The 25,250-nt window shown below is 38.4% G+C and overlaps 2 protein-coding genes and 1 long non-coding RNA gene across 3 annotated transcripts in view; 1 reads left to right on the top strand and 2 right to left on the bottom strand.

The window, feature by feature from the left end:
- The window catches only part of LOC131614529 (ethylene-responsive transcription factor 2-like), a 1,018-nt gene extending 785 nt beyond the window's left edge, over positions 1 to 233 (bottom strand). Inside the window, exon 1 of the mRNA XM_058886102.1 lies at positions 230 to 233. Coding sequence (XP_058742085.1) covers positions 230 to 233 — 4 coding nt within the window. The remainder of the gene's footprint in view (positions 1 to 229) is intronic.
- Positions 234 to 393: 160 nt separating this feature from the next.
- LOC131609771 (uncharacterized) lies at positions 394 to 847 on the bottom strand. Its single transcript, XM_058881565.1, has one exon. The coding sequence runs from the start codon at positions 743 to 745 to the stop codon at positions 434 to 436; it is 312 nt and encodes a 103-aa protein (XP_058737548.1). The 5' UTR covers positions 746 to 847; the 3' UTR covers positions 394 to 433.
- A 117-nt stretch (positions 848 to 964) lies between these two features.
- LOC131609772 (uncharacterized) lies at positions 965 to 25,249 on the top strand. The gene is made up of 6 exons (XR_009286319.1): positions 965 to 1,413; positions 1,643 to 1,698; positions 22,995 to 23,012; positions 23,578 to 23,628; positions 24,534 to 24,610; positions 24,984 to 25,249. It is a non-coding gene; the product is annotated as an uncharacterized LOC131609772 (long non-coding RNA).
- The last annotated feature ends 1 nt before the right edge of the window (position 25,250 follows it).

Raw genomic sequence — 25,250 nt, 5'->3', positions numbered from 1 at the left:
GTTTATTTTTTTAATGCAAATGAATACTTATTCTTGTTGTACAATTTAAAGTGTATGCATAGCACTCCTCTCAAAATATATTCAAATGTTTCTCCGCCATTATTGAGTATTCAGCCCCACGACAATTAATAGTCCATTTTTAAAATACAAAGGAAGGGAAATTGGTTTCTTTTCATTATCTTTCAGCTAACTTTTGCACTGAATTGACTTGAAATCAATGATTGCTCACACATGAAATATTGCCTTTCGAAAAGATAAAATGAAACTGTACATCTTAAAATAAAAAATCTTTTCAACTTAACATCAAGTCCAAAAGAACGTTCTTTCGGACAAATAACAACATTAATTGTTGTAGTTTTGCTTAAACATCACCCCTTGAAAATCATCAGGGTAATGAAAAAATAATAGAAAACATAAAATTAACAGAACTACTCTAGGAGCTCCAGATTAGAGTGCAATCATTCAACCCATTCACCCATTGCTCAAAATCATTTTCTTGTAAGGATTTCTCATTCTCAACCACCATAGCTTTACATCGACTCTTCGCTAATTTGTTAAGTAGATCAGCCATGCCCTTCCTCTTCTTCGATCCAGGTGACAATGACTCGCAACTTCCCTCGGACGATGAAGACTCTGGCGAGTCCCGTTTCAAAACCACTGAAACCACTTCCCTCTCCGGTACTGACTTAGACACGTCATTGCCAATGAGATGGGGAAAATTAACCTTAGCTTTTTGGCCACGCATCTTGAAAGCAGCTTTGTCGTAAGCCAAAGCTGCCTCCTCCTCGGTCAAATAAGTTCCTAACCAAACTCTAGCACCATTCTTTTTTGGATCTCTGATCTCTGCCGCGAACTTCCCCCATGGCCTACGCCTCACGCCCTTGTACCGCTTCCATATAGGAGGCGTGCTTACTTCCCTCCGCTCTATAATTGTGTCTGAATCATTGTCACCACTACTAGAAATTTGGCCTACGGCCACGCTAAAATTGTCCACAGCTCAGAAACTGTGGCCACATATATGATTTAGCCATGATTATCAAAGCGTAGACGTATGTTATAGAAATATTGAATCCGGAGTGTAAAACTGTGGCCTGTATAACGGTAGATATTTTAAGCCGCAACTAAGAAACCGAGGCCTATAATTTTCAGTTCAAACTGTGGCCAAAACCCCAAAAAAAACCCCTCCAAAAGTTCCCTCCTTTTTTTTTTAGTTTCCCTCTATATCTTTTAATATTTTCTTTTCTATTTTTTTTAATTAAAAAAAAGAAAAAAATGAAAGAACACGAACAAAAACTCCATCTCCCAAAGCCATATGAACAAAAAACACGCACACTCTGAAAACTCCATCTCCCAAAACTATCTCGCTTCGCCGCTCCACCGCTCCGCCGCTGCTGCCACCTCCATCGCTTACAGGTTAGTTTCTTCATCTTCATCTCTGCTTTCATCTCTGCTTCAGCTTCATCTCACGAACCCTAACCCTCTTCATCTCACGAACCCTAACCCTCTTCATCTCACGAATCCTAACTCTCTTCATCTCACGAACCCTAACTCTCTTCATGTCACGATTCTCTGTTCGCGTTCCTCATCTTCTCTATCGTCTCCTCTGATTTTGTTTGGACCTAATATATATTTTGTTTTGCAGTTGAGGTACCAAAGCTTCTGGAGGCTTCCTCTATTCATCTGCGTACGATTATCTGGGTACGATTCTCTTCTCTGTTCGTGTTCCTCATCTTCCCTCGTCTCCTTTGATTTTTTTGACCTAATATATATTTTGTTTTGCATGTGAGTGTTTACGGTGATTTCCGGTAAACAACCGCTAGTCTTCCAAACTATAATAAATATGATTTGGTTACTTGCAGGATCGACTAGATTGATCCTAGGACACATAGTCAAGAAGATTGTTATCAATGTTTATTCGAACTATATTCATTATTTGTCTTCTTCAATAAGCGTTGTTCGATTAAAGAACAAATAGTCTTGACAATCACTTTGTTATATATAAATGTGACTTCAATGGAAAGATAAGCAACATAACATAGAAAATTAAAAGGACTATTGAAACGTAAAGAATCTTAAACTGCAGAAATGTAAAAGACTTTGAAAGTAAATAGCATGAAAGTAATTCGAAAGTAAATGACGTTAAAGTAAAGATACAGAAATGTAAATGGCAAGAAGTAAACGAAATGCAGTAATTCTGGAAGATAAAAATAAAAGATAATACACATGTATTAAAATGGTGGTGTCATACGTACATTTTCTCAGCGAACTCTTTCTCTTAACGCTTGATACTTGAGTAAATATGTGAGTGATTTGTACAAAATGAACACACGGAATCCTAACATTAAGACTCCTATTTATACTAGTTTCGACCTTAACGGTCTTATACTAATCTGCTGCCACGTTTCTCATAAAAACTCCTAGCGATGCCATCTGTTACTTGGACAGTTACGAAACCGTCTTCGAATTTCAAATCTTCCCGCCTGAGTCTATCTTCGACGCGTGGCAGTGTATTAAACAAACACTACGAAAAAACACGCTAAGTAGTAATACTTGAATATATTTACAAATTCGTCTAAGTCCCCGAAGATACATACTTTTCACTAGCTTTCAGTATTCATTATCTTCATAGTGAACTTAGAAATATTTACTCTCGAAGCATGACCATCAGTAGTCATTCTTTTATTTTTAAGGGATGGCCATCAGTAACCATCTTTCCTTCGATTTTCTACCTCTTCGAAGGATAAATACTTCAAAACGAAATCTTCAGCTAACAAATTGCCCCCAATAAATGCCTGTTTCGAGAGTCAACAGAAATAGGCGTTTCTTGTCATTATAAGATTTCGTTCTTTATTGGTCTTTGAGAGTTCCAAGACTGCTGACTAACGTCATAATCATTGATGACCCTGTTTCCGAAACGTCTTGTCATTTTCAAAGATGTCTTCTCATAACTTACATTCCCACGTTTTAACCTTACTTCTTGATCATTACTCCTACATACTAGGAGTGAAGCTATCTCTTATTCGATCGCCGTTGGATTAAATCACCAGCCGCCACGTGTTCTTTGGATTTTACCCAAAAGATTTAAAAAGGGTTTCCGTTAAACCTTTAAATACTTGGTCTTGCACTTCTACACAACCTTTCATTCCTATTTCTTCATCTTCTTCAAAGAAAACCAAACATCTTCAATCTCTTCAAAATCTCGTTCTCTTAATCGGAAATTTCTCTATGGCTTCATCTTCAAATGTTCTTCAACCTGCTCTGAAGCTCCAATCAACAACACGGTCTGGGGAACAAGAGCACGTTCAAAACCCTAACACCGAAGAAATACGCGCTATTTACGCTTCCCAGGTAATCATTCCCTTTGAACTTTCTGGAAAATCTCTTGCCTTTATGGGTCCATTACCAGGTGAAAATATCCCATCTCTGAATAAATTCTTCCCCGCTTATTACAAGACCAGACCATTAGTTAGCAAAATTAAGATAGATGAAGATAGCTGTTCTCCCCTAGGAAAATCTGCTAACATGGAAAAAACTCCCACTGAAACTCCTTTAGTTTTAGCAAAAATTAGGGTAAACTATATGACCAACTCTGTAAAAGTGTTTAGATCAATCCCTTTGGCCAAGGATCCTGATTTGTACTATGCCTGGTTGGAAAAAGTAGAGAAACAGAAAGAATCCTTCTGGAAATCGTTAGGAATATACGATTTGATTCAACTGTCCAAGACAGGTTTAGAATACAACCAACCCATGTTAGTAGCAGCAGTTCACTTTTGGGATGCTTCTCACAACACTTTCCATCTCCCCTGTGGAATGGTTACCCCTACTCTTTTTGATGTGGCTGCGATTACAGGACTTCGACCAACTGGCGAAACCTTCGATCCTAACGAGATGGATAATGATACTATTGGTTTTAATGACTCACAAGTCACTTATACCGCATTCATCCAGAAGCATCATATTACCACCGAAACGGCAGTATCTGATGAAGAACATATTGCTTTTCTAGCGCTATGGCTTTCACGATGTGCCTTCTGTTCAAGATCTATTCAAGTTGCAAAGAGATACCTTTGCATGGCTAATCAATTGCATGCTGGAAAAAAGCTCAACCTCAGCCAACTGCTTCTAGGGTCTCTTTATGAAAACCTCAGCGAAGCTGCATCCCTCACCAAGAATTTCAAATCTGGTAGTTTACTTTATGCTGGCCCTTTCTGGCTATTACAACTGTGGCTTAATGCTACATTCGAAACCCATCTTCCCTTTCGAGGAAACGTCAATGAGGAAGATAGCAAAATCAAGAATCGAACTATAGAAGGAACCAGGTTAGCTTACCTAACTCCAAAAGAAGAAATTGGAAAGCTTCGTGAACACTTCTTGGCGTATTCAATGATGTTTGCACGGCGTAACCAGTTCGATCCTTCTATGGCCCCCTTTGTACACAGAACAATAGGTCCTGAATAGTTTACTCGAAAATTTCCACCAACATCTCAGGATCAACAAACTGAGTCTATGGAAATTTGGGAAGCCTTTCTGACTCCAAGGTTATTTTCCCATCGTCTTCGACCATCCAAAGGTCAATGCATTCTCATGTGCTACCAACCAAATTTGGTCTCGAGACAGTTTGGGTTGGTTCAAATAAAACCCAAGTGTTTATATGAGAAAAGAAACCATATGTGTTTCCATACCTTGTACTTGACTGAAGAAGAATGTAAAACAAAAATCAACAAATACGTTGGCACCACCAAACTTCCTCCTGTCTCTTTCGAACCTGCTTTTTATTCCACACCAGACTTTCATCAATGGTGGACGGATTATTATAGCTCCCAAATCTTTGATGCTGATAGCCTTGCTCAAGCACTAACTGCAGCTTTTACTGATGTGCAGGAGAATTTTCAAAAAGGTACTTCGACTCATATTAAAGAAATCCAAGCTTTTCAAAAATTCTTTGAAACTATCTACAGGCCTGATGATCTTAGTCGGACCGTTCGTGAGGCTGCAGTCATTTTGCGCGAAAAGTTTTCCGCCAAACTGGATAAGTTGAAATTGCCCTCGTATGTTTGACCAGAACTACGTTATGAAGTGGCTTTCAAACTTAATCCTCCAAAATTCCCTCCACTACCAAGTGCTGATTTTGGTGTGGCTCTAAGTCCTCCTTTCCCAGACTGGTTCGTGTGTGGGAATGCTTTCAAAATTCTTCAAGAGAGTACCAAAAAACACGCTGAACGAGTGGTTCCGACTAAGCATACCTTGGATACTTTCAAAGGACATCTTCATATAGATCTTAAACATGTTCGTGTCCTGACCCCAATACCTGAAGGTTTGGATTAAGACAATCTTTTCGACTGACTTTTCTTTTCTTTGCTGATATACTGATTTCAGTTTCAACTACAGCTGTTGCACGAAGGAGGAAGATCAAGGAAGCTTCTACCCAGAAAGATTCTGGGACATCTCAGAGCAACAAACCAAGTGAAAGTGATTCCATCGTTACCGGCAAGAAGCCCACGGTATATACTCATCTCATACTCTTGATTTTGCACAATCTGTGAGTAGTATCCATCTTACTTATTGTCTATTTGCCAGAGCTCGAAACCCCCAACAGGTTCGAAGCGGAAAGCTTCCCCAACAGCTGCCTCAGATGGCGAAGATAAATCTCCTCCCCAAACTAGACAAGGACAAAAAAAGAGACAAAAAGCTGTTACCCCTTCGAGAAAAGGGAAAAGAATAAGCCCTTCTAAAACTGTTTCTCCTGGTGATAAGGCGTCCTCTGAAGAGTCTCCTTTGAAAACTGCTAGTAATGCTTTCGTTGTGGAAAGTCATAATTCGAGTCCAGAAAACATCCCAACCAAGGTATTTGGGTTCCACCCCACAGATTATCTTATGATCTTAACCAAATAATTAAACTGACATTTACCTTGTTATTGCAGGAAGACGCTGGCACTGCCACTTCAGGTTTCAAGGACCATGGCTTTACCATTAATGTTGACAAACTTTACAGTAATTGTCAAACTTTAACTTTCGTTAACTAAACTCTTCAAAAGTTTATTTTTATGACTAACTTTGCTCTGTTTAAAATAGGTACCTCTCAAAATCAAACTCATGTTCTTTCGCCAGTCTTCGAAGACGTTAGGCCAATTGCTACCATATTGCCTAATGAACCAGTCGAAGAAAGTCACTCTACTGACGAATCCCCACCTACTCATCAAAACAAAAATTTGGAAGAAGATCACCCATTCTCAGGCAGCGACAATGTGAACCCCCAAACACATGACAGTGAAGATACTGCGTCGGAGCGAGATGCTATGGAGGAAATTTCTCAACCAGCAAAACAAGATCCTCAAGGGACTTCGACTCTTGAGACGAAAACCATTCCTGAGACAACTTCGACGCTTGCCCCCATGAAGCCTACTCCTTTGGAGCTGGAACAACTTAAGCAAACTGATCCTCTTAGTTTCTTAAAGGCCATCATGGATGCGAATACTTCTTCGCCTTCGGAGCTTAATGTCTCTCCAGTTACAACTGTAGAATCTGGTGATAAAGAAGACATTCCTAGCCTCCTCCGACAAATAAAGGAGAGATTCTTTGGGGTCAATCTTGTAGATGTCCTCAACCGGGAACCTATTAAAAGTCACAACTTAAATCAACTTCTAAAGAAGGTAGATTTGCTTCAAGTTTCCACAGAAGTTTCAGAGGTAATTGTTCTGTTAGGCTCTCTACTCGAGCAACTCCAGGCCAACATTCTTCGAAGGCAAAATGTCGAAAAAGAGCTATCTGAGACAAAGGCCTCTCATGACTCTTCATGGAACTCTGCTGTAGACGCAACGAAACAAGGTGAGGCCCTCAAGCTCAAACATTCAGAAAATCAGAAGGCCTTTGATGATTATGAGAAGAACATCAACTCCTGGAAACAAGAGATAAAGGCACTCGAGGACAAGATCAAAGAAGCTGAACGCTGTCAGGCAGCCATACAAAAATCTAATCAACAAGATTTGCTCGAAGTGGTGCAGTCGGGCATTAGACATTTCGAGACTGCACAGAAATTAGTGCCAAAAATCGAAAGTTTGAAGAAACAACGGGCACTAATCGAGCTTCGTATGTCTTCGTGGGAGACTCAATATTTGAAGATCAAAACGGATCTCCCTAAGGATTTTAACTAGATATTTTCAGTCCTGTTACTTGTTGCACCTTTGTTTTGTAATCGAGACTACTGTAGACTCCTAATATTTGTATGCTTGACTCCCATCTATATCTATAATGTTTGCCAGCATTACTTTCAGCGAATCTAAACATTTCTGCCAAAATATATCCTTAGATTCTCTACAGTGCTTTTTATTTAATGCAACGTGTAGAATCCTGAACATCTTTCGCAGCGTTCTTGCCTCTAGACTTGACGTTTCCACTTCTTCTAGCCATAATCATTATTAAAAAGTGACGTCACTTTCTCCAAAACGTCGGTTTTAAGACGTGCGTGCATCAGTTTAATGATTACTTCTCAACTTCCAAGGGCGGGAAACGGCGGAAGCCATAACTTCTTTCTTTGGAAAACCAACCGCAGTCCAATCACTCATTAACAATTAAAACCCACCCTTCAGTATTCCCAGTCTATATAAAGGGTCAAATATTGGTCTTCATTTCTTCATTCGTGCGTTTTCTCTCCAAACCAAACACAGAAAAAAGAAAACACACAACTTCTCTTTCAGAACAACTTTCTTATCTTGCAATGGTTGAACCCCTCTTTTTTAACGACATCCAAGCCCTCATCAGAGGCGAGTTCAGACTCTCTGAGGATGAACTTGTTCGCCATTTCATCAACATCGAAACCCTGTTTGTCAACCAAGAACTGTACTTCTATTTTGAAGAAGTCTTGGAGGGTGCTATTTACCCCAACATGGTGGCAGAATTCTGGATGAATGCGTCTTTACGCATAGATCCTGAAGGTAGGACCACCATTGATTCTGAAATTCGACATGCTCGTCTCAGCATTACTCCCACCACTATTGCCAACCTGATAAAATGCAATAACTCTGGTGAAACTTTTGATGACAACAGTTTCAGCATGACTACTCATCTCATGTTGAGAACTCTCATGGAAAACGATCGCTTCAGTGCCAAAGTCATCAGGATCTGGCACCAGATGCTCGTGGGGAACTTCCAACCTCGGCGGATCGATGAAAACAACATCATGGTTGAAGACTTGGAGTTCATCCTCTGTGGTCTTCGAGGGAGGAAAATTAACATTCCTTTAATGATCTTCAAAGGACTTGTTAAAGCTGTCTCTGCCGGTGTTGACCGTCGAGGGAGTGTGACTTGTCTTCCCTACGGGAGACTCCTCAGTTACATTTTTCTGAAGAAAGGTGTAGTGAGGCGGATGCGAAGCTCTGGAGCCACGGACATGTTCGAGGCTGAACCTTCTCCTGTGTTGTCTTTGGACAATTTAGACCAAAGGATTAACTAGCAAGTTTTTACCTTAGGTTTAATCTTTTTATATATATATGCCTTCCTTTCTTTTTGTAACCTCAGATCCTATTCTTTGGATCTTTTTGTAATGAATGTACTTCTATGCTTGAAATGAAAAGAATATTTTGGTGTCTTCTTTGATTTTTCTTTCCATAATTCTTTCTGATTGTGAAGCCATTTTGATCAATGTGAAGTATATTTTTTGACACATGCCTGATCATTTTGGCTTTTCGTAGTACCCTGAGTATTTACGTCTTTGCAATCCTTACTTCGTGCATACTTGGTTTATATCTCTTCAAATATTTCCCGTTTACTCTCAAGATCCTATGATCTTCTGCTAATTCTTCAATTTCGTAAGCATTGTTCGAGAATACTTTTAAGATTCGAAAGGGTCCTTCCCAATGTGGGGACCATTTACCAAGTGCCTGATTCTTTCGATCTATAGGTAAAATAACTTTCCAGACTAAGTCATTATTAACAAAAGTTTTACCTTTCACCTTTTTATTATAAGCTCTGGACACTCTTTCCTTTTGCCTTTTTATCATTTCCAGTGCTCGAAGTCTGTCTTCGTCCAAATCTACTAACTCATTCATCATTAACTCCCAGTATACGTTGGGAGGAATGTCTGCTTGTCTTTGTATTCTTACTGATTGCAAACATATCTCAATTGGGAGTACTGCATCATGTCCAAATGTCAACTGGAAAGGAGTTGTATTTGTGGCTTCTTTTGGAGATGTTCGACAAGCCCAGAGCGCTTGATCTAAAGTCTTATGCCAATTCTTAGGTTTCTTTCCCACATGTTTCTTAATAAGGCCAATTATTATTTTGTTTGCTGCTTCAACCTGTCCATTTGCTTGGGCGTAATAAGGTGTAGAAGTAAATAACTTGAAACCTATTTCTCTGGCAAAATCTTGCATTTTTCGTCCAGTAAAGACTGATCCCTGATCAGTTGTTATACTTTCTGGGATTCCAAACCTATATATAATGTGTTTCTGAATAAACTCAATCACAGCCTCTTGATCCACATTTACCAGTGGTATTGCTTCGACCCATTTTGTGAAATAGTCTATTCCTACCAAAATGTACCTTTGACCTTTAGATGACTTGGGGTGAATTTCTCCAATCAAATCTAATGCCCATCCCCTGAAAGGCCATGGTTTTACTATTGTACTTAATTCGTTCGCTGGAGCGTGTTGGATACCTGCATGTTCTTGGCACTCTTGGCACCCTTTCGCAAACTCTATGCAATCCTTTAACATCGAAGGCCAATACATCCCATAACGAAACAAGAGCCATTTCATTTTGTGCCCTGCTTGATGTGCGCCACATGCCCCACTATGTACGTTCGACAGAGCCAAATATGCTTCTGCTTCACCCAAGCATTTCAACAATACCCCTTCAGGAGTTTTCTTGAATAATTCATTTCCCATCAAAAAATATGACAATGCTCTATACTTGATTCTCCTGTCTGTATCCGTCGAAGGGTCTTTTAGGTAGCTAATAATTGGACTCCTCCAATCTGTGTCTGCCAATGAGTCTATATTTAGTACTTCGAATTGTTCTTTGTTGGCATAACCCAATTGTGAGTTCTCTAGATCACTTGGCAAAAGTTTAGTACACATTGCTCTTCCTCTTACTTCAATCAATTCCTCCAACTTTTCTTTTGATACTTTATATCCTGAAGCTAATTGTGCCAAGTCGTTTGCTTCCTGGTTATTCACCCTTGATACGTGTTTTAATTCCACATATTCGAATTTCTTGAGTAGCCTATTTGCGATGACAAAATACATGATCAAATTCTCTTTGATACACTTGTACTCCTTTGTCAATTGTTTGATGACCAATTCGGAGTCTCCTTTAATTTCGACTCTAGTTGCCCCCAATTCTAACAAAGCCTCAAGTCCAGCAATTAATGCTTCGTATTCAGCTTCATTGTTGGAGCATAATGGACCTTCGATTTTGAACTTGAGCTTTGTTGGAATTCCATCAGGAGAAATTATCAATATTCCAACCCCAGTACCCTCTCTATGCGTTGAACCATCGAAGTATAACTTCCAAGGTTTTAAATCCACATAATGCTGATGATTCTCAACCACTGCATGGTCGACAATGAAGTCTGACACAATCTGACCTTTCATTGCCTTGAGAGGCTGAAATATTAATGAATATTCAGTAAGGGCCAAAGCCCATTTGCCAATTCGACTATGTAGTATTGGCTTAGATAACATATGTTTAATAACATCACAATGAGATGAAACGTAAACATCAACTGGCTTTATATAATACTTAAGTTTGATACAGGAGAAATACAAACAAAGGCAGAGTTTTTCTATATCAGTATATCTAGTCTCTGCATCATTGAGTACTCTACTTAAATAATAAATGGCTCTCTCGATGCCATTCTCATCCTCCTGGGCAAGCATGCTGCCTATTGTTTTATCTGATGCTGAAATGTATAGGCGCATGTGCTTCTTCCCATTTGGGGGAGATAGAATTGGTGGACAAGTCAAGTATTGCTTTATCTGATTGAAAGCTTCTTGATGTTCAGCACGCCATTCGAATTTTCCTTGCTTAAGCCGAAGTAGAGGTGAGAAAGCTTGCGTGCGTCCACTCAAGTTAGAGATAAATCTCCTTAAGAAGTTTATCTTGCCCAATAATGATTGTAGTTCTTTCTTCGTGGATGGGGACTTGGTTTCCCTAATGGCTTTCGTCTTGTTCTGGTTAATTTCTATGCCTTTTTTGTGGACTACGAATCCTAAGAAATCACCTGCCTGCACAAAGAAAGCACATTTAAGGGGATTCATCTTCAAGCCATATTTCCTCATTCTTTCGAATGATTGGCTCAAATGATCGAGATGACTCATACCCGAGGTAGATTTTACCACAATGTCATCTATATATACTTGCATGAATGTTTCTATAAAGTCATGAAATATAGAATTCATTGCTCTTTGATAAGTTGCCCCAGCGTTTTTTAAACCAAAAGGCATCACAACCCATTCGTAAGTGCCTATTGCCCCTGGGCAACGAAATGCTGTTTTGGATACATCATCTTCTGCTATAAAAATTTGATTGTATCCCGAATATCCATCCAACATGCTCAAATACTCAAAACCTGCGGCTGAATCTACTAGCATTTCTGCTATAGGCATGGGATACTCGTCTTTCAGAGTAGCTGCATTAAGGTCACGAAAGTCTATGCATACTCTTAATGAGCCATTCTTTTTAATTATAGGTACTATATTAGCAATCCACTCAACATACCTTGTAGTTCGGATAAATTTGCACCGCAAGAGTCTTTCGACCTCTGCTTTAATCTTCGAGTGAATCTCTGGCGCGAATCTTCTAGGAGTTTGCTTTATGGGCTTCTTCCCTTCTTTTATTGGTAATTTTAGTTCGACTAAATCCCTTCCTAGACCAGGCATCTCATCATAGTCCCAAGCAAAACAATCTCTGTTTTCTTTCAACATTTTGATGACCGTTGCTTTCAATTCTGGTTCCAGTTTCGCGCTGATATATGTTATCCTTTTTTGATCATTGTCTCCCAGGTTTACTTCTTCAAGTGGATCTTGGGCCAACATCTTTATATTCGACGCCATTGGGTCTTTTTCGAACCCCAAAGGTTCCTCATCGTATATTGCATCCAACCTTTGGTTTGGCTCTTCTCTTATGATCTCTTCGTCTGGAGTCGTGTGTTCAGGGAGTTCGAAACTCGCACGTATCTCCAATTCTGTTATTCCTTCTTCGGTTAAATCTGCATCTATCTTTGTATCTGATAGTTCGGCTTCGAGAGCCGCCTTTCTTTTGTTCTCGGCCACATAGGCCGAAATCTTTTCGAAGAACGAAGACTCAGACATGATTAATGTCATCGTCCCAGCCTGTTGGCCGTACTGTCGGATAATTCTCCAATGGTGCTGTATCTGGTGGACCATCCATGATCTCTCTATCCCATTGGAATCCGTTTGGGTGTAAAGTTAAATAGTACAATGCATTTTTATTTGGGGTATACATCTCTTCTGCAGCATGACAAGGGCCTATGTTTGCCAGGTTCCTGTCGAAATTGGTTTTGTTCACCTGGTTGACCTCAACCATGTAGTAACTCTGATCACCTTCGATATTCTCCACTATACCATCTTCTCTCCAAATTGTCACCCTCTGATGCATTGTTGAGGGCACAGTTGCTACCCCATGAATCCATTCCCTACCAAGCAAAAGGTTGTAGTTTGCCTTTGCTGGTATAACCATAAACATGGTTGGCCTGGTAACTGAGCCTACTGTCAAATTGACTTGAACTACTCCCAGTGTTTGTCCTATTTTGCCTTCGTAGTTAGATAAAACCATGTTATGTGGCCTTATATCTGTATCGAACATACCAATTCTTTTTAGCATGTATTGAGGCATTAGGTTCACTGCTGCTCCCCCATCAACTAGGACTTTGTTTATGCCCACGTTCTCAATCTTAGCCCTGATATAGAGTGGCTTCAAATGATTTCGCATACCCTCATCGGGCCTTTCGAAGAAAGCATTCTGTTCTTCTACTGCACCGTTATTCAGCACATAGTAACACACAGGTTTGTGTTTTGTCATTTCTTCGATATCTGCCTCTTCACAGTCTTCTACTTCAGTTTCCTGATTAAACTCGTGAGGGAGTACAGAAACAACATTGCAATTCAAGTTTATAGATGACACTCTATCAGAGTCAAAATCATTTGTCATTCTATCCTCTTCTTTCCAAGAATTTGAACGCATCTTGTCTTCTTCATCCAAGAGTTTTTCAGCTTCGAACAATCTGCGTTCTACCGGAGGTTTGTTTGACTTTGCCCCCTGGTATGGGACTTGGTTGCTACTAGAGTCTCCAGCTTCTCTTGGCCTGTATTCCTTCTGAGCCTTTTTTATTCTCTGATGCCTTCTCCACTGGGACCGAGACATAGGATTTTTTCCTTTATAATTCTCCAATCGATACGCCTCTCGATTTGATCTTTGAAATTGTTTCCTATATGCCATTGCAGTTCTACCACCTTGGTCCCAACTTCGCCATTTGTTGGTTCTTGCATCAGCTTGTACCCACCTATCCCTTGGCGCATCTGCAGGGATTCTGAAAGTTACCCTTCGAGTTCTGGGGTGTGGGCTATCAGGCCTCTTTGTTGGAGTCCGTATGTCGAAACCGTACAGGTTGGGACGCAACCCCTGAGTTTCTTGACTCATGTAGCAGTACACACGTTCGAATGATCGTGCTAGCATTTCGTCATAGACTGCCCCACATCTTGGGCAGAGAGCAACTTCAGTGTTTTCTTTTTGACATCTGACCAAAAATCCTACCAAGCTTTCCTCCATCTTTGGGTACAGTTGTAGTAGGGGATTTGGCTCTCTTCCTGGGTGTTCCCACCTTTTGCGTCGAACCCTTTCGAAGTTGGCTTCGACCCTTCGATTCAGCATGATCGAACACCTTGGACACATCAATTGCTTACCACCATTTTTCTCGTGGCAATTCCAAAGATATTCTTTGAGGCTTTCGGTTCTTGGAGGAACTTCGATGCCCCCATTTCTCCTTGTCAGCCATGTCTCTAGTTCGCCAAATTCGGACACTGGTCGCCTGGCGCTGACCATGTTAACCGCTGCTGGAGGAACTTCAGAGATCTGGATTTTCTGGAGTTTCATTGATCAGTGCATTTTGATGCACATTCCTCTACGGTTGTACTTATACATTTCCATGGTTTGCTTGTCTTATTTTTGTATTTTATAATGTTTTTATATTTTAATTTATTTTTATTGTTATTTGATTTTCGTATTTAATTTTCAGCTTTAACAGTCTGCACGGAAACGATCATATCTAGAGTTCCAAGAGTCCGATTGAGGCGTTCTAAAAATCACCGGAAAGCTAAGAGAAAGAGCTACAATTCTTATGTTGGAGCCGAAGTCAGAATCGGACTGTAGAAGGGCCAGAAAATTCGTTGAAGTTGCAGCACTAGTTTTAGTTAAGTTTCGGGTCATTTAGTTTTGGGCCTGGGTCGTATGTTTGACCCAGTTAGATTGTAAAACTGGTTGCACTCTTTCCCCTTAGGGTAGCAGCCGCGGTACTGTTCAGGGGGGATCACCATTTCACATTTTTGGAAGAGCTTGTACGTTTGATCATGAAGAACTAATTCCTAGAGGTTAATCTGCTGTAAACGGTTTCCGCCGATACTTTGAGGTTCTTATATTTTCCAATTAATCTATTTCCTTTCAATTCTAATCTTTGATATGTTGTTTGCTTAATTCGATATTATCCAAGGTTAGATTGATTTATTTCGATGGTTGCATGTTCCTATACTTTAATCGCGTTTGCTTAATCCGCGTATGTTTGTCGTGTTTGCTTAATTCACGATTGCTATATATAATCCGTTTGCTTAATTCGGGAATTAGGAACATACATCACATAATTTCAATTGCGCTTGTATAATTGTTTTTATAATCGAAAAGGGAATAGAATCCGCTTGTGAGTTGGAAATTATTTGGATCGATGATAAGTTAGGAAGCCAAAACAGTAGATTAATCATTTCAGCTTATTTTGATAATCACTTATTTTCACTATTTTGTTTAATCGAAATCTAAAACAAACCCCCCCTAAATTGATTTACCTTTGGTTAATAATCAACGAGAATCCTTGTGAGAACGATATTCGAGTTGTCCTTCTTACGGATTCACTGTACTCAGGTTTCAAACTTTGAGATTGTTATAATATTTACAATTTGATTTCTATTCCTTTCAATTATGCTATAAGATTCTTGTTTGCTTAATTCGATTATCATATAACATTGTTGATTTAATTTGATTGATTCGTGTTCCCAATTTTAATCGCTGTTAACTTTGCTTAATTGTTAATTTGCGCTATTCATAACCGTATGCTTAATCCGGCAATAGGAACATGTTTCTCATAGTATCAATCACGCTTGTTGATTGATATTGTAATCAAATAGGATAGAAAATCCGCTTAGGGAATTGTAATATTAGCAATCGATGATAAGTAAGAACCGAGTCAGTGGATCTGTTTGCTTTATAATCACTTATTTCAAAACAACTTATTTTCAGAATCACTTATTTTAAGCACTTTTTTTCTGTAATTCGACCACCAAACCAACCCCCCCCCCCCCAATTTCGATTTCAGTTAGTAATAATTAAGAATTCTTGAGAGACGATATTCGAGTTACCTTACCGTCGTACTACAATTTTGCAATTAACTCGTTTTTGACCCGCGCGCGACAGCGGATCAAATTGGCGCCGTTGCCGGGGAACGAACGCGGGTGACCCGGGGATTCTTGTGAATATTAACTGATATTAGAGTCTTAGGTGTAGTGTTTGTGTGTTTTGGCCATAGTTTCCTCACGGTTTTGGCCAATCCGCGTTAAGAGTCGAAAAAATCAGTTTTTGCAAAAATTGTATTCGATTGTAAAACTTTTTTGCCTACTGGAAGTAGAAAAATCGTGCGATCAATTCTCCCTCACTCTAGAAGAGTAAGGGAATTCGACCCAAAATTGCCAAATTCATCGTTTTTCTATTTTTAATGAATTTTTTACTGTTTTCATAGAGTCAAAAAAATCAAAAAAAATTCTCAAAATTCTTATTTGTCTTAATTAGATTAATTTTCGTGTTTTTATATTTTTCTGAATTTATTTTAATCGTTTTTATTCTTTCTATTCGTTTCTGCATGTATGGGACATAATCGGTATTTCGGTGTTTGTTGAACCCATGGCTGAACAAAGAACACTAACGCAGTTGGTTGTCCCTAGTGTGAACTATAATGGTTTATGTGTTGACTATCCTACGGGTGATGCACCTTTTGAATTGGAATATGGTTTAACACATTTGTTGCCTAGGTTTAGTGGTCTTGCAGGTGAGGATCCACATAAGCATCTGAAAGAATTCCAGATTGTTTGTTCTACACTATTGAGACCTAAAGGAATAACAGAAGACCATATCAAGCTTAGAGTCTTCCCGTTCTCACTTCAAGGTGCTGCAAAAGATTGGTTATACTACCTTGAGCCGAATTCTGTTACAAGCTGGAATGATCTCAAAAAAGTGTTCTTAGAAAGATTCTTCCCTCCCCAAGTTACAACTTTTGCATCTTCCAGACCTTCACTAGAGGATATTGTCAAACAAATGGCTGCAAATAATCTCCAGTATCAACAACAAATAGATTCTACTCTTCAAACGTTGCAAACACAAATTGGACAGCTTGCCACTTTGATGAATGTCATGCAACAAGCTCAAGGATCAAACCAACTACTTTCCCAAAAAGTAGTGAATCCAAAAGGTCCTAATGTAAGTGTGATTTCCTTGAGTTTCGAAAAGAGTGTTGAATCAGTTGAACCAACACCAGAAAAAAATAAAGAGGTGGTTAAGTCCATTCCTAAACTTGATTCTGAAATTGTTGATGACACTTATAATGATTTGTTTGCAGCTGTCAATTTTCCATCTTTTTCTGGTTTTGATGATGTTTACTCGTGTTCTGATTGCACTGACACTAACGTGTGTGTTGTTTGTGCTGAGATTAATGATGCCTTGCAGGGTGACATTTTTCCTAAAGGTGAAGTTGTCGATGAAGTTGTTTATGCCGTTGAACTTGAAATCTCGGCTGCCCAAAACACACCATCCGTTGAACAACCACCTTCTTTAGAGTCTGCACTACTTCCTGAAGATTTAAATTATTCATCAAAGACTGAATTTGAGAATGAAGAGAAATCATTGAAGAAACATAGAAATGGAATTGGATGGACTTTGATTGACATTCTTGATATTATTCCATCATGTAATGACCATAAGATCTCACTTTCAGATGAAGAAAAATTAGTGAGGCAGCCCTTTCATCCATTGATCTTTGATGTTGTGATAAATGGCATCACTTTCACGTGCGGATTCAACACTTTTACTTTTCGGAGATTGTTCTTTGATCCTGGAATAAAAGGAGAAGGAACTAAAATAAATTTCAAGGTCAATGTACACCGTATTAGGCTATTCCATGAGAGCCCTACTTTGGAAGGAGAGATTGTAAAAGAGGCTTCACTAGCAAAGGCTGTTTATGCAATCACATATCCTCCTTGAATACTCGGGTGTGTTCTTTCCTTTCTCCCACTCTTACTTTATATTTGAGTTCTTTTCATTGAGGACAATGCTTGTTTTAAGTGTGGGGGAGGGAATCATTTATTTTTTTTTGAATTTCTTTTGTTCTTTGTTTTGTTTTGTTTTCAGTTTAAAAATAAAAAAATAAATATGCATCGTTTTGAAAGTTTAAGGCTACAGACTGATTTGAGTCGAGTTTGCGGAGACTTGGGAAAAATTCACAAGATCGGTATTGTTCTAACACCGTAATTCTCCGGCATATGGAAATTGATTTGAATTTGTTATTATGTTTTAGCCTTAATTTCTCATTCTTTGACAGCTCTTGAGTAGTTTATTTCAGCAGTCGGCACCATCTCTCACACACTTTACGCAGGGAAGCCGATGAATATAAGTGAATGTTCCAACAAAAAAAAAAGAAAAAAAATAAGGAAAAGGTAATACACCTTCTAAGTTTGGTGACCCTCACCCGGTCACTTAACCCAACGGTTGTGTAATCTTCAAAAAAAAGTTTTCAAAACTCTTTGTTAGTTGGTTCAGCGGTTTCTGGTGCTGAACTTGGTAGGGAGGATTACGGTCCGATCCCCCGCAACTACATTTGAGTAAGCAAAGGGTTATGCCACGCAAGTACCAGAACCCCGTGCAAAAGGATCAGAGTCACTAACCGGTCGTCTTGCTATAAGTGTGTGGAGATAACGGGCTTAATGTGATTGCGCCTGAATGAAAAAGAGCAAAAGGATGAGTAAGTTAGGCTATGGTATAATAATATGATTTGAATTGGTTTGTGTATTTAGGAGGCTTATGTCTGCATAACTGTGGTTAGTGTTCTTACAATGTCCTTAATATGCTAGATTCGTACCTGTCGATGCAAACTTACCCGAAGAAGATTTGTAGCCTAGGATGAATAACTGATGATGTATTTGTGTTTTCTTTGTTTTGTTTTTCATTTTGCTCGGAGTGCAAAAGTTCAAGTGTGGGGGAATTTGATCAGTGCATTTTGATGCACATTCCTCTACGGTTGTACTTATACATTTCCATGGTTTGCTTGTCTTATTTTTGTATTTTATAATGTTTTTATATTTTAATTTATTTTTATTGTTATTTGATTTTCGTATTTAATTTTCAGCTTTAACAGTCTGCACGGAAACGATCATATCTAGAGTTCCAAGAGTCCGATTGAGGCGTTCTAAAAATCGCCGGAAAGCTAAGAGAAAGAGCTACAATTCTTATGTTGGAGCCGAAGTCAGAATCGGACTGTAGAAGAGCCAGAAAATTCGTTGAAGTTGCAGCACTAGTTTTAGTTAAGTTTCGGGTCATTTAGTTTTGGGCCTGGGTCGTATGTTTGACCCAGTTAGATTGTAAAACTGGTTGCACTCTTTCCCCTTAGGGTAGCAGCCGCGGTACTGTTCAGGGGGGATCTTCCATTCACGATTTTGAAAGCTTTAACGAATTCATGGAGAACTAAACACCTTCTTACGGATTCACTGTACTCAGGTTTCAAACTTTGAGATTGTTATAATATTTACAATTTGATTTCTATTCCTTTCAATTATGCTATAAGATTCTTGTTTGCTTAATTCGATTATCATATAACATTGTTGATTTAATTTGATTGATTCGTGTTCCCAATTTTAATCGCTGTTAACTTTGCTTAATTGTTAATTTGCGCTATTCATAACCGTATGCTTAATCCGGCAATAGGAACATGTTTCTCATAGTATCAATCACGCTTGTTGATTGATATTGTAATCAAATAGGATAGAAAATCCGCTTAGGGAATTGTAATATTAGCAATCGATGATAAGTAAGAACCGAGTCAGTGGATCTGTTTGCTTTATAATCACTTATTTCAAAACAACTTATTTTCAGAATCACTTATTTTAAGCACTTTTTTTCTGTAATTCGACCACCAAACCAACCCCCCCCCCCAATTTCGATTTCAGTTAGTAATAATTAAGAATCCTTGAGAGACGATATTCGAGTTACCTTACCGTCGTACTACAATTTTGCAATTAACTCGTTTTTGACCCGCGCGCGACAGCGGATCATTCATCCCGAGGTCTTCAGTGGCCTCACTGTTTTCTTCAGTTATTTCTGTCTTGGGAGATTCTTCAACAACAGTGTTGAAGACTATTTCACCTTTTAGGGTTTCAGTAGCCTGCTTTCCATTGAACATTGCTTTAGTCTCCACCACTTCGACTTCAGAAGCCTCCACCATGTTGATATCTTCTACCTCGCAGAGGCTAGCGTCAGCAATGTTTAGGGGATTGGTATCGACCCTCATATGACTCTTGGTCTTGTCAGCAAACTTCAACCTTCCATCATTGAGAGCATTTTGAATTAGATCCCTGAAAAGAAAACATTGAGAAGTTTTATGGCCTAAAAACCCATGATATTTACAAAAACCTCTTTTCTTCCGTTGTTCCAACGGAGGAGTTTTTGAATTTGGAGGTAGTATCATTTGGCCATCTTTTACCAATAAATCAAATATTTCATCACACTTGGTAATGTCGAATGTATAAGTTTTCTTAGGGAACCTATCATTCTTATCGTTTTCTACTGGGTTTTTTCCATTGGCAGGATTTAGCAATTTGCAGGCGTAAGGTGGCGCCTCTTTCAATTCAGCTAGGTCTATTTCGACTTCTTCAGGGCTATACGAGTCATTGAAAGACTCATCATCAGCGTCCTCGGCTTCGACGTACGCTACTCTCTCTTTCTTATAACTTTTATTCGCCCTAACTTTTTCTGCCTTCAGCCGTTCGACTTGTCGAACCCTATCTGCTAATTGGGCCATGTCCCTAAGGTATTGGGTATCTAGTTTCTTTCTTATTGAATAATCTAGACCACCTGCAGCCATTTCAACAAGTTCATGCTCTGGGACTGTTGTAAAACACCTTGATTTCAACAGACGGAACCTATTTAAATAATCATCAATTGTTTCTGTGAATTTTCTTTTAACACTGGCCAATTCTTTCAAACTTATCTTAGTTTGACCCATGTAGAATTGCTCATGAAAAAGTCTTTCCAAGTATGCCCATGCATCTATCGAATTTGGTGGCAAAGTAGTAAACCAAATGAAGGCATTTTTTGTCAGCGAACTAGGGAAATACTTGATCCTTAAATCCTCGTTTCCCGCTAAGTCTCCTGCTTCTGTCAAATATCTAGCAATATGTTCCACCGTTGACTCATTAGTTTCACCTGAAAATTTTGTAAATTTGGGTACCTTAGTGCCCTTAGGCAATTCTGTCTGCATGATATAATCTGATATAGTGGATGTATAATTTGGACGTCTAAGTCCAGTACTAAGGCCATTATTGGCCATAACCCTTTCTATCATGGCAGTTAAGTTATTTTCTGTAGCCAGATTTTCTCTTCTGACTCTTTGAACAACCTCATCTGGGTGTTCGTTCCTACCCACAATCCTTAATCTGGGTCGCTCCTCCTCCGTTTCTTGTCGAACGGGGACGGTTCTTTGATTCGAAGCTTCTAAGTTAATTATTGGAGTTCCTTCGAACATCTCTGTTCTTCGTGAGGGGCCTACATCCCTAGTGGCTGTCCTAGATGACGGGACTATGTCTTGTACACGTTCTAAAATGGGCCTCTCTTCTTGATTCGAAGGCTGTTTGTCTTTCCTTTTAGGTGGCGTTATTCCCATGAATTCTGCCATTCGATTCATTTGAGATGATATCTTTTGGAAAGTCTCCATGTTTTCTCTATTTGTAGTAGTAACATTTGCCATTAGTGGGCTTAAAACTGAAGTCAGTTCTCTGGCCAAAACCCCTACCATATCATGGTTGCTTGCATCCATTTCTTATCGAAATGCTGCTTGGTTATTTGTGGTAAAGTGAGGCACCTGGGTAGAGAAACCAGTGTTATGTGCACTTCGACCCACTGAACTAACATTCGGTGAAAATGTCGCATTGTTAGTTGGGGCATATATAGATCCTGCCCCTCGTACGCCTGTTCCATATGGGTATGGCATCCCATATGAACTGTTTGGCCTCCATTCGAAAGCAGAATTCGTGCCTTGACCATGCAAATTATTTGCAGCATTTGTCGAGGCAAACAATACGTCCTCTGCGCTTGTGGATGAGGGTGCGGTTGTCGACACTGAAACTGGAATAGTCCCTGAAGGCCCTGTATTATTTTCAGGCAAAGCCTGGGAATTATCTGCAGGTCTCGATCCATTTGGACCCGTTGCATCTCGTGTCGCTTGAGTAGAAGTCGAATTTGCCGCTCCTGATCCTGAACCTTGTGGGGGATCTTGATCACCCCCTGCACTGGCCGTAACGACCATTTTCTTGTTGTACCTTCGTTTGGGAATCGGTTGTGCACTGTTCTTTAATTTACCGTTCCTAAGGTTCATACAAGATCTTGATATTGTCTAGACAAAAATAAAGCACTTGATTAAAATAATCTGCTCGACACTGTCCCACTGGGCGTGCCAATTTGTTTACGGTGATTTCCGGTAAACAACCGCTAGTCTTCCAAACTATAATAAATATGATTTGGTTACTTGCAGGATCGACTAGATTGATCCTAGGACACATAGTCAAGAAGATTGTTATCAATGTTTATTCAAACTATATTCATTATTTGTCTTCTTCAATAAGCGTTGTTCGATTAAAGAACAAATAGTCTTGACAATCACTTTGTTATATATAAATGTGACTTCAATGGAAAGATAAGCAACATAACATAGAAAATTAAAAGGACTATTGAAACGTAAAGAATCTTAAACTGCAGAAATGTAAAAGACTTTGAAAGTAAATAGCATGAAAGTAATTCGAAAGTAAATGACGTTAAAGTAAAGATACAAAAATGTAAATGGCAAGAAGTAAACGAAATGCAGTAATTCTGGAAGATAAAAATAAAAGATAATACACATGTATTAAAATGGTGGTGTCATACGTACATTTTCTCAGCGAACTCTTTCTCTTAACGCTTGATACTTGAGTAAATATGTGAGTGATTTGTATAAAATGAACACACGGAATCCTAACATTAAGACTCCTATTTATACTAGTTTCGACCTTAACGGTCTTATACTAATCTGCTGCCACGTTTCTCATAAAAACTCCTAGCGATGCCATCTGTTACTTGGACAGTTACGAAACCGTCTTCGAATTTCAAATCTTCCCGCCTGAGTCTATCTTCGACGCGTGGCAGTGTATTAAACAAACACTACGAAAAAACACGCTAAGTAGTAATACTTGAATATATTTACAAATTCGTCTAAGTCCCCGAAGATACATACTTTTCACTAGCTTTCAGTATTCATTATCTTCATAGTGAACTTAGAAATATTTACTCTCGAAGCATGACCATCAGTAGTCATTCTTTTATTTTTAAGGGATGGCCATCAGTAACCATCTTTCCTTCGATTTTCTACCTCTTCGAAGGATAAATACTTCAAAACGAAACCTTCAGCTAACAGTGAGGTACCAAAGCTTCTGGAGGCTAATACGGTAGGGTTTCTTTTTGACCTAATCTATGTTTAAAAAAATTCTACTACTGATGTTTGGATAGTGTGATTTTATGCATGTTTTGTTTTGACCTAATCTACTGAGGGCTTCATTTTGACCTAATCTCTGCATTGTTATATCTGTTGTTGTTATTTATGTTAGATTTTGTTATGGTGATTTGAAACTGAGAGAGGCACTGAGTTTATGTTAGATTTTGTTATGGTGATTTAGGTTAGATTTTGTTAGGGTTGAAAACTGATCTGGATTTTAGGTTGAGAAAGTATGTTAGATTCAAGTTATAACTGCTATTTCCGTTATTTGACTGTTAGTATTGTTAAATCTAAAATTGATTTTCTGTTTGGGACGAAATCAGAATGCTAGTTATGCTTAATATCATGAATTGAATTGAATTTCTTGTGATTATTAGAAGAAATTCTTGTTATTATGATATGTGTATGTGTATGATAATTTATGAATTTTACTCTGAAACTCTATTATGCTGCAATATACTATAGATTATTCATTTGAAGGAAGTTTGTAATTATGTATTTTTTGTTTGTTTGTTTAGGGGAGGAATATTCTTGAAACAGATCATCCAGAAGGTCCTTTTGGCACTAAGGTCAGTGTTCTAACTTGTTTCTGAGCTCACTTAGATTTGTGTTTGCTGCTGCTTTCCTCTGTGTTGGATTAGATCTTGCTAGAGTTGATTTTGACATGTACTTTGTAGCGGAATGATTTGTGTTTGATGACCTTTAAGTAGAAAAGTGATTTTTTGGCAAAACTAATCTTGCTAGAATGATATAACTGATTCTTGGCTTGGGATTTGGGACTAACTAGTAACTACTTTCAATCCACAATACATATATAACTTTAGGATTCAATGTTAAAACTGATTGTATGTTTTAGTGACTTGATTTGATGAACTGATGTGCCACTACTATTGTGGCTGCTGTTCATGCTACTACTTAGTAGTTTGTTTCTTAAATTTTCTTGCATCAACTTATATTGGGTCCTATTAATGTTTGTGCATCTCGTAAGGAAGTGTTGCTTATGTTGTAATTAGTTGTTGTTTTTATTTGGCGTAGAATAATTCAATTATTGAAATGTCTACTTTAAGTTTCGGTATCTGATATATATATATATATATAGTCTGTGCTATTGTATGTACACTTCTTGCTCTTAAGTAGCCATTCAGTTTACATACTTTAAGTTTCTATCAGTATGTAAACTAAAAATCATGAAGCTGTGGAAGTTTCTTATGCATATTTAGTAAATGTAGCAGAAAGAGAAAGAAAATATTATAAAAAACATGAAATCCTCCTTCTAGTATTTGTGTGTAACTGCTACTGAAGGTTACTTAAAAGGCAGCATTTGTTTGTTTCAAACACAGGGCTATTGATTTTATAAATCTGTTATGAATTTGTGTGACTCTGTTATGAATTTTATAAATCTAATTTTGTGTATTATTAAGTTGCATAGCATAGCTGCAGTGTGGTTATTGATTTCTTTTTGTTATTGATACAGCTCAATTCCCTCAAAGGAGACGAAGGAAAGCGACAACTGCATTTTATTTGTGTGTGACTCCATTTCTCTGTTTTAAGGTAACAATTTGTGTTCTTTTAGGCTTCACCATATAAATTTTAATACGTGGTAGTATATCTCATGGAATGTTTTGATTCATATGTATATGATTATATAATTCCGTTGCCGTCTAAAAATGAATTTTATAAATCAGTAATCATGTTAGTGCTTTTCTTACCTAATTAGTTGTATATTAGGTATATAATGTATATACAATAATTCTTGCAAAGATTCTGTCCCAGTAATTCCATTTATATACAATAATTCTGTCCCAGTAATTTTTTGGTTGCTCAGCACATGTTTTGGTACTGTTAGTGCATTTTTTTATATGAATTCAGTTTTGAATGTGTTATGTGTTTTGAATGTGTTATGTGTTGTGTTTCAAATATATAGATTATCAAGCGATGGACAAAGAGTGGACTAAATTACCGTGGTTTAGTCAAGAGTACATCAACGGTGTTACTCGATTTTTAGACTTTGCCTTCACTAAAGGAAGTCCTCAAGGAGGTGAACTTCTATGCCCTTGTGCTAAGTGTAAAAATATATATTGGAAAACCAGGGATATTATTAGGGATCACCTAATAGCCAAAGGTTTTCTAGACGGTTATGACGTTTGGGTGCACCATGGGGAGAAACTACAAAGGTCTATGGAAATTGGTG

Source organism: Vicia villosa, linkage group LG6, assembly GCF_029867415.1.
Source record: "Vicia villosa cultivar HV-30 ecotype Madison, WI linkage group LG6, Vvil1.0, whole genome shotgun sequence".
NCBI lineage: Eukaryota > Viridiplantae > Streptophyta > Magnoliopsida > Fabales > Fabaceae > Vicia > Vicia villosa.
This window is presented reverse-complemented; position numbering and strand designations above follow the sequence as displayed.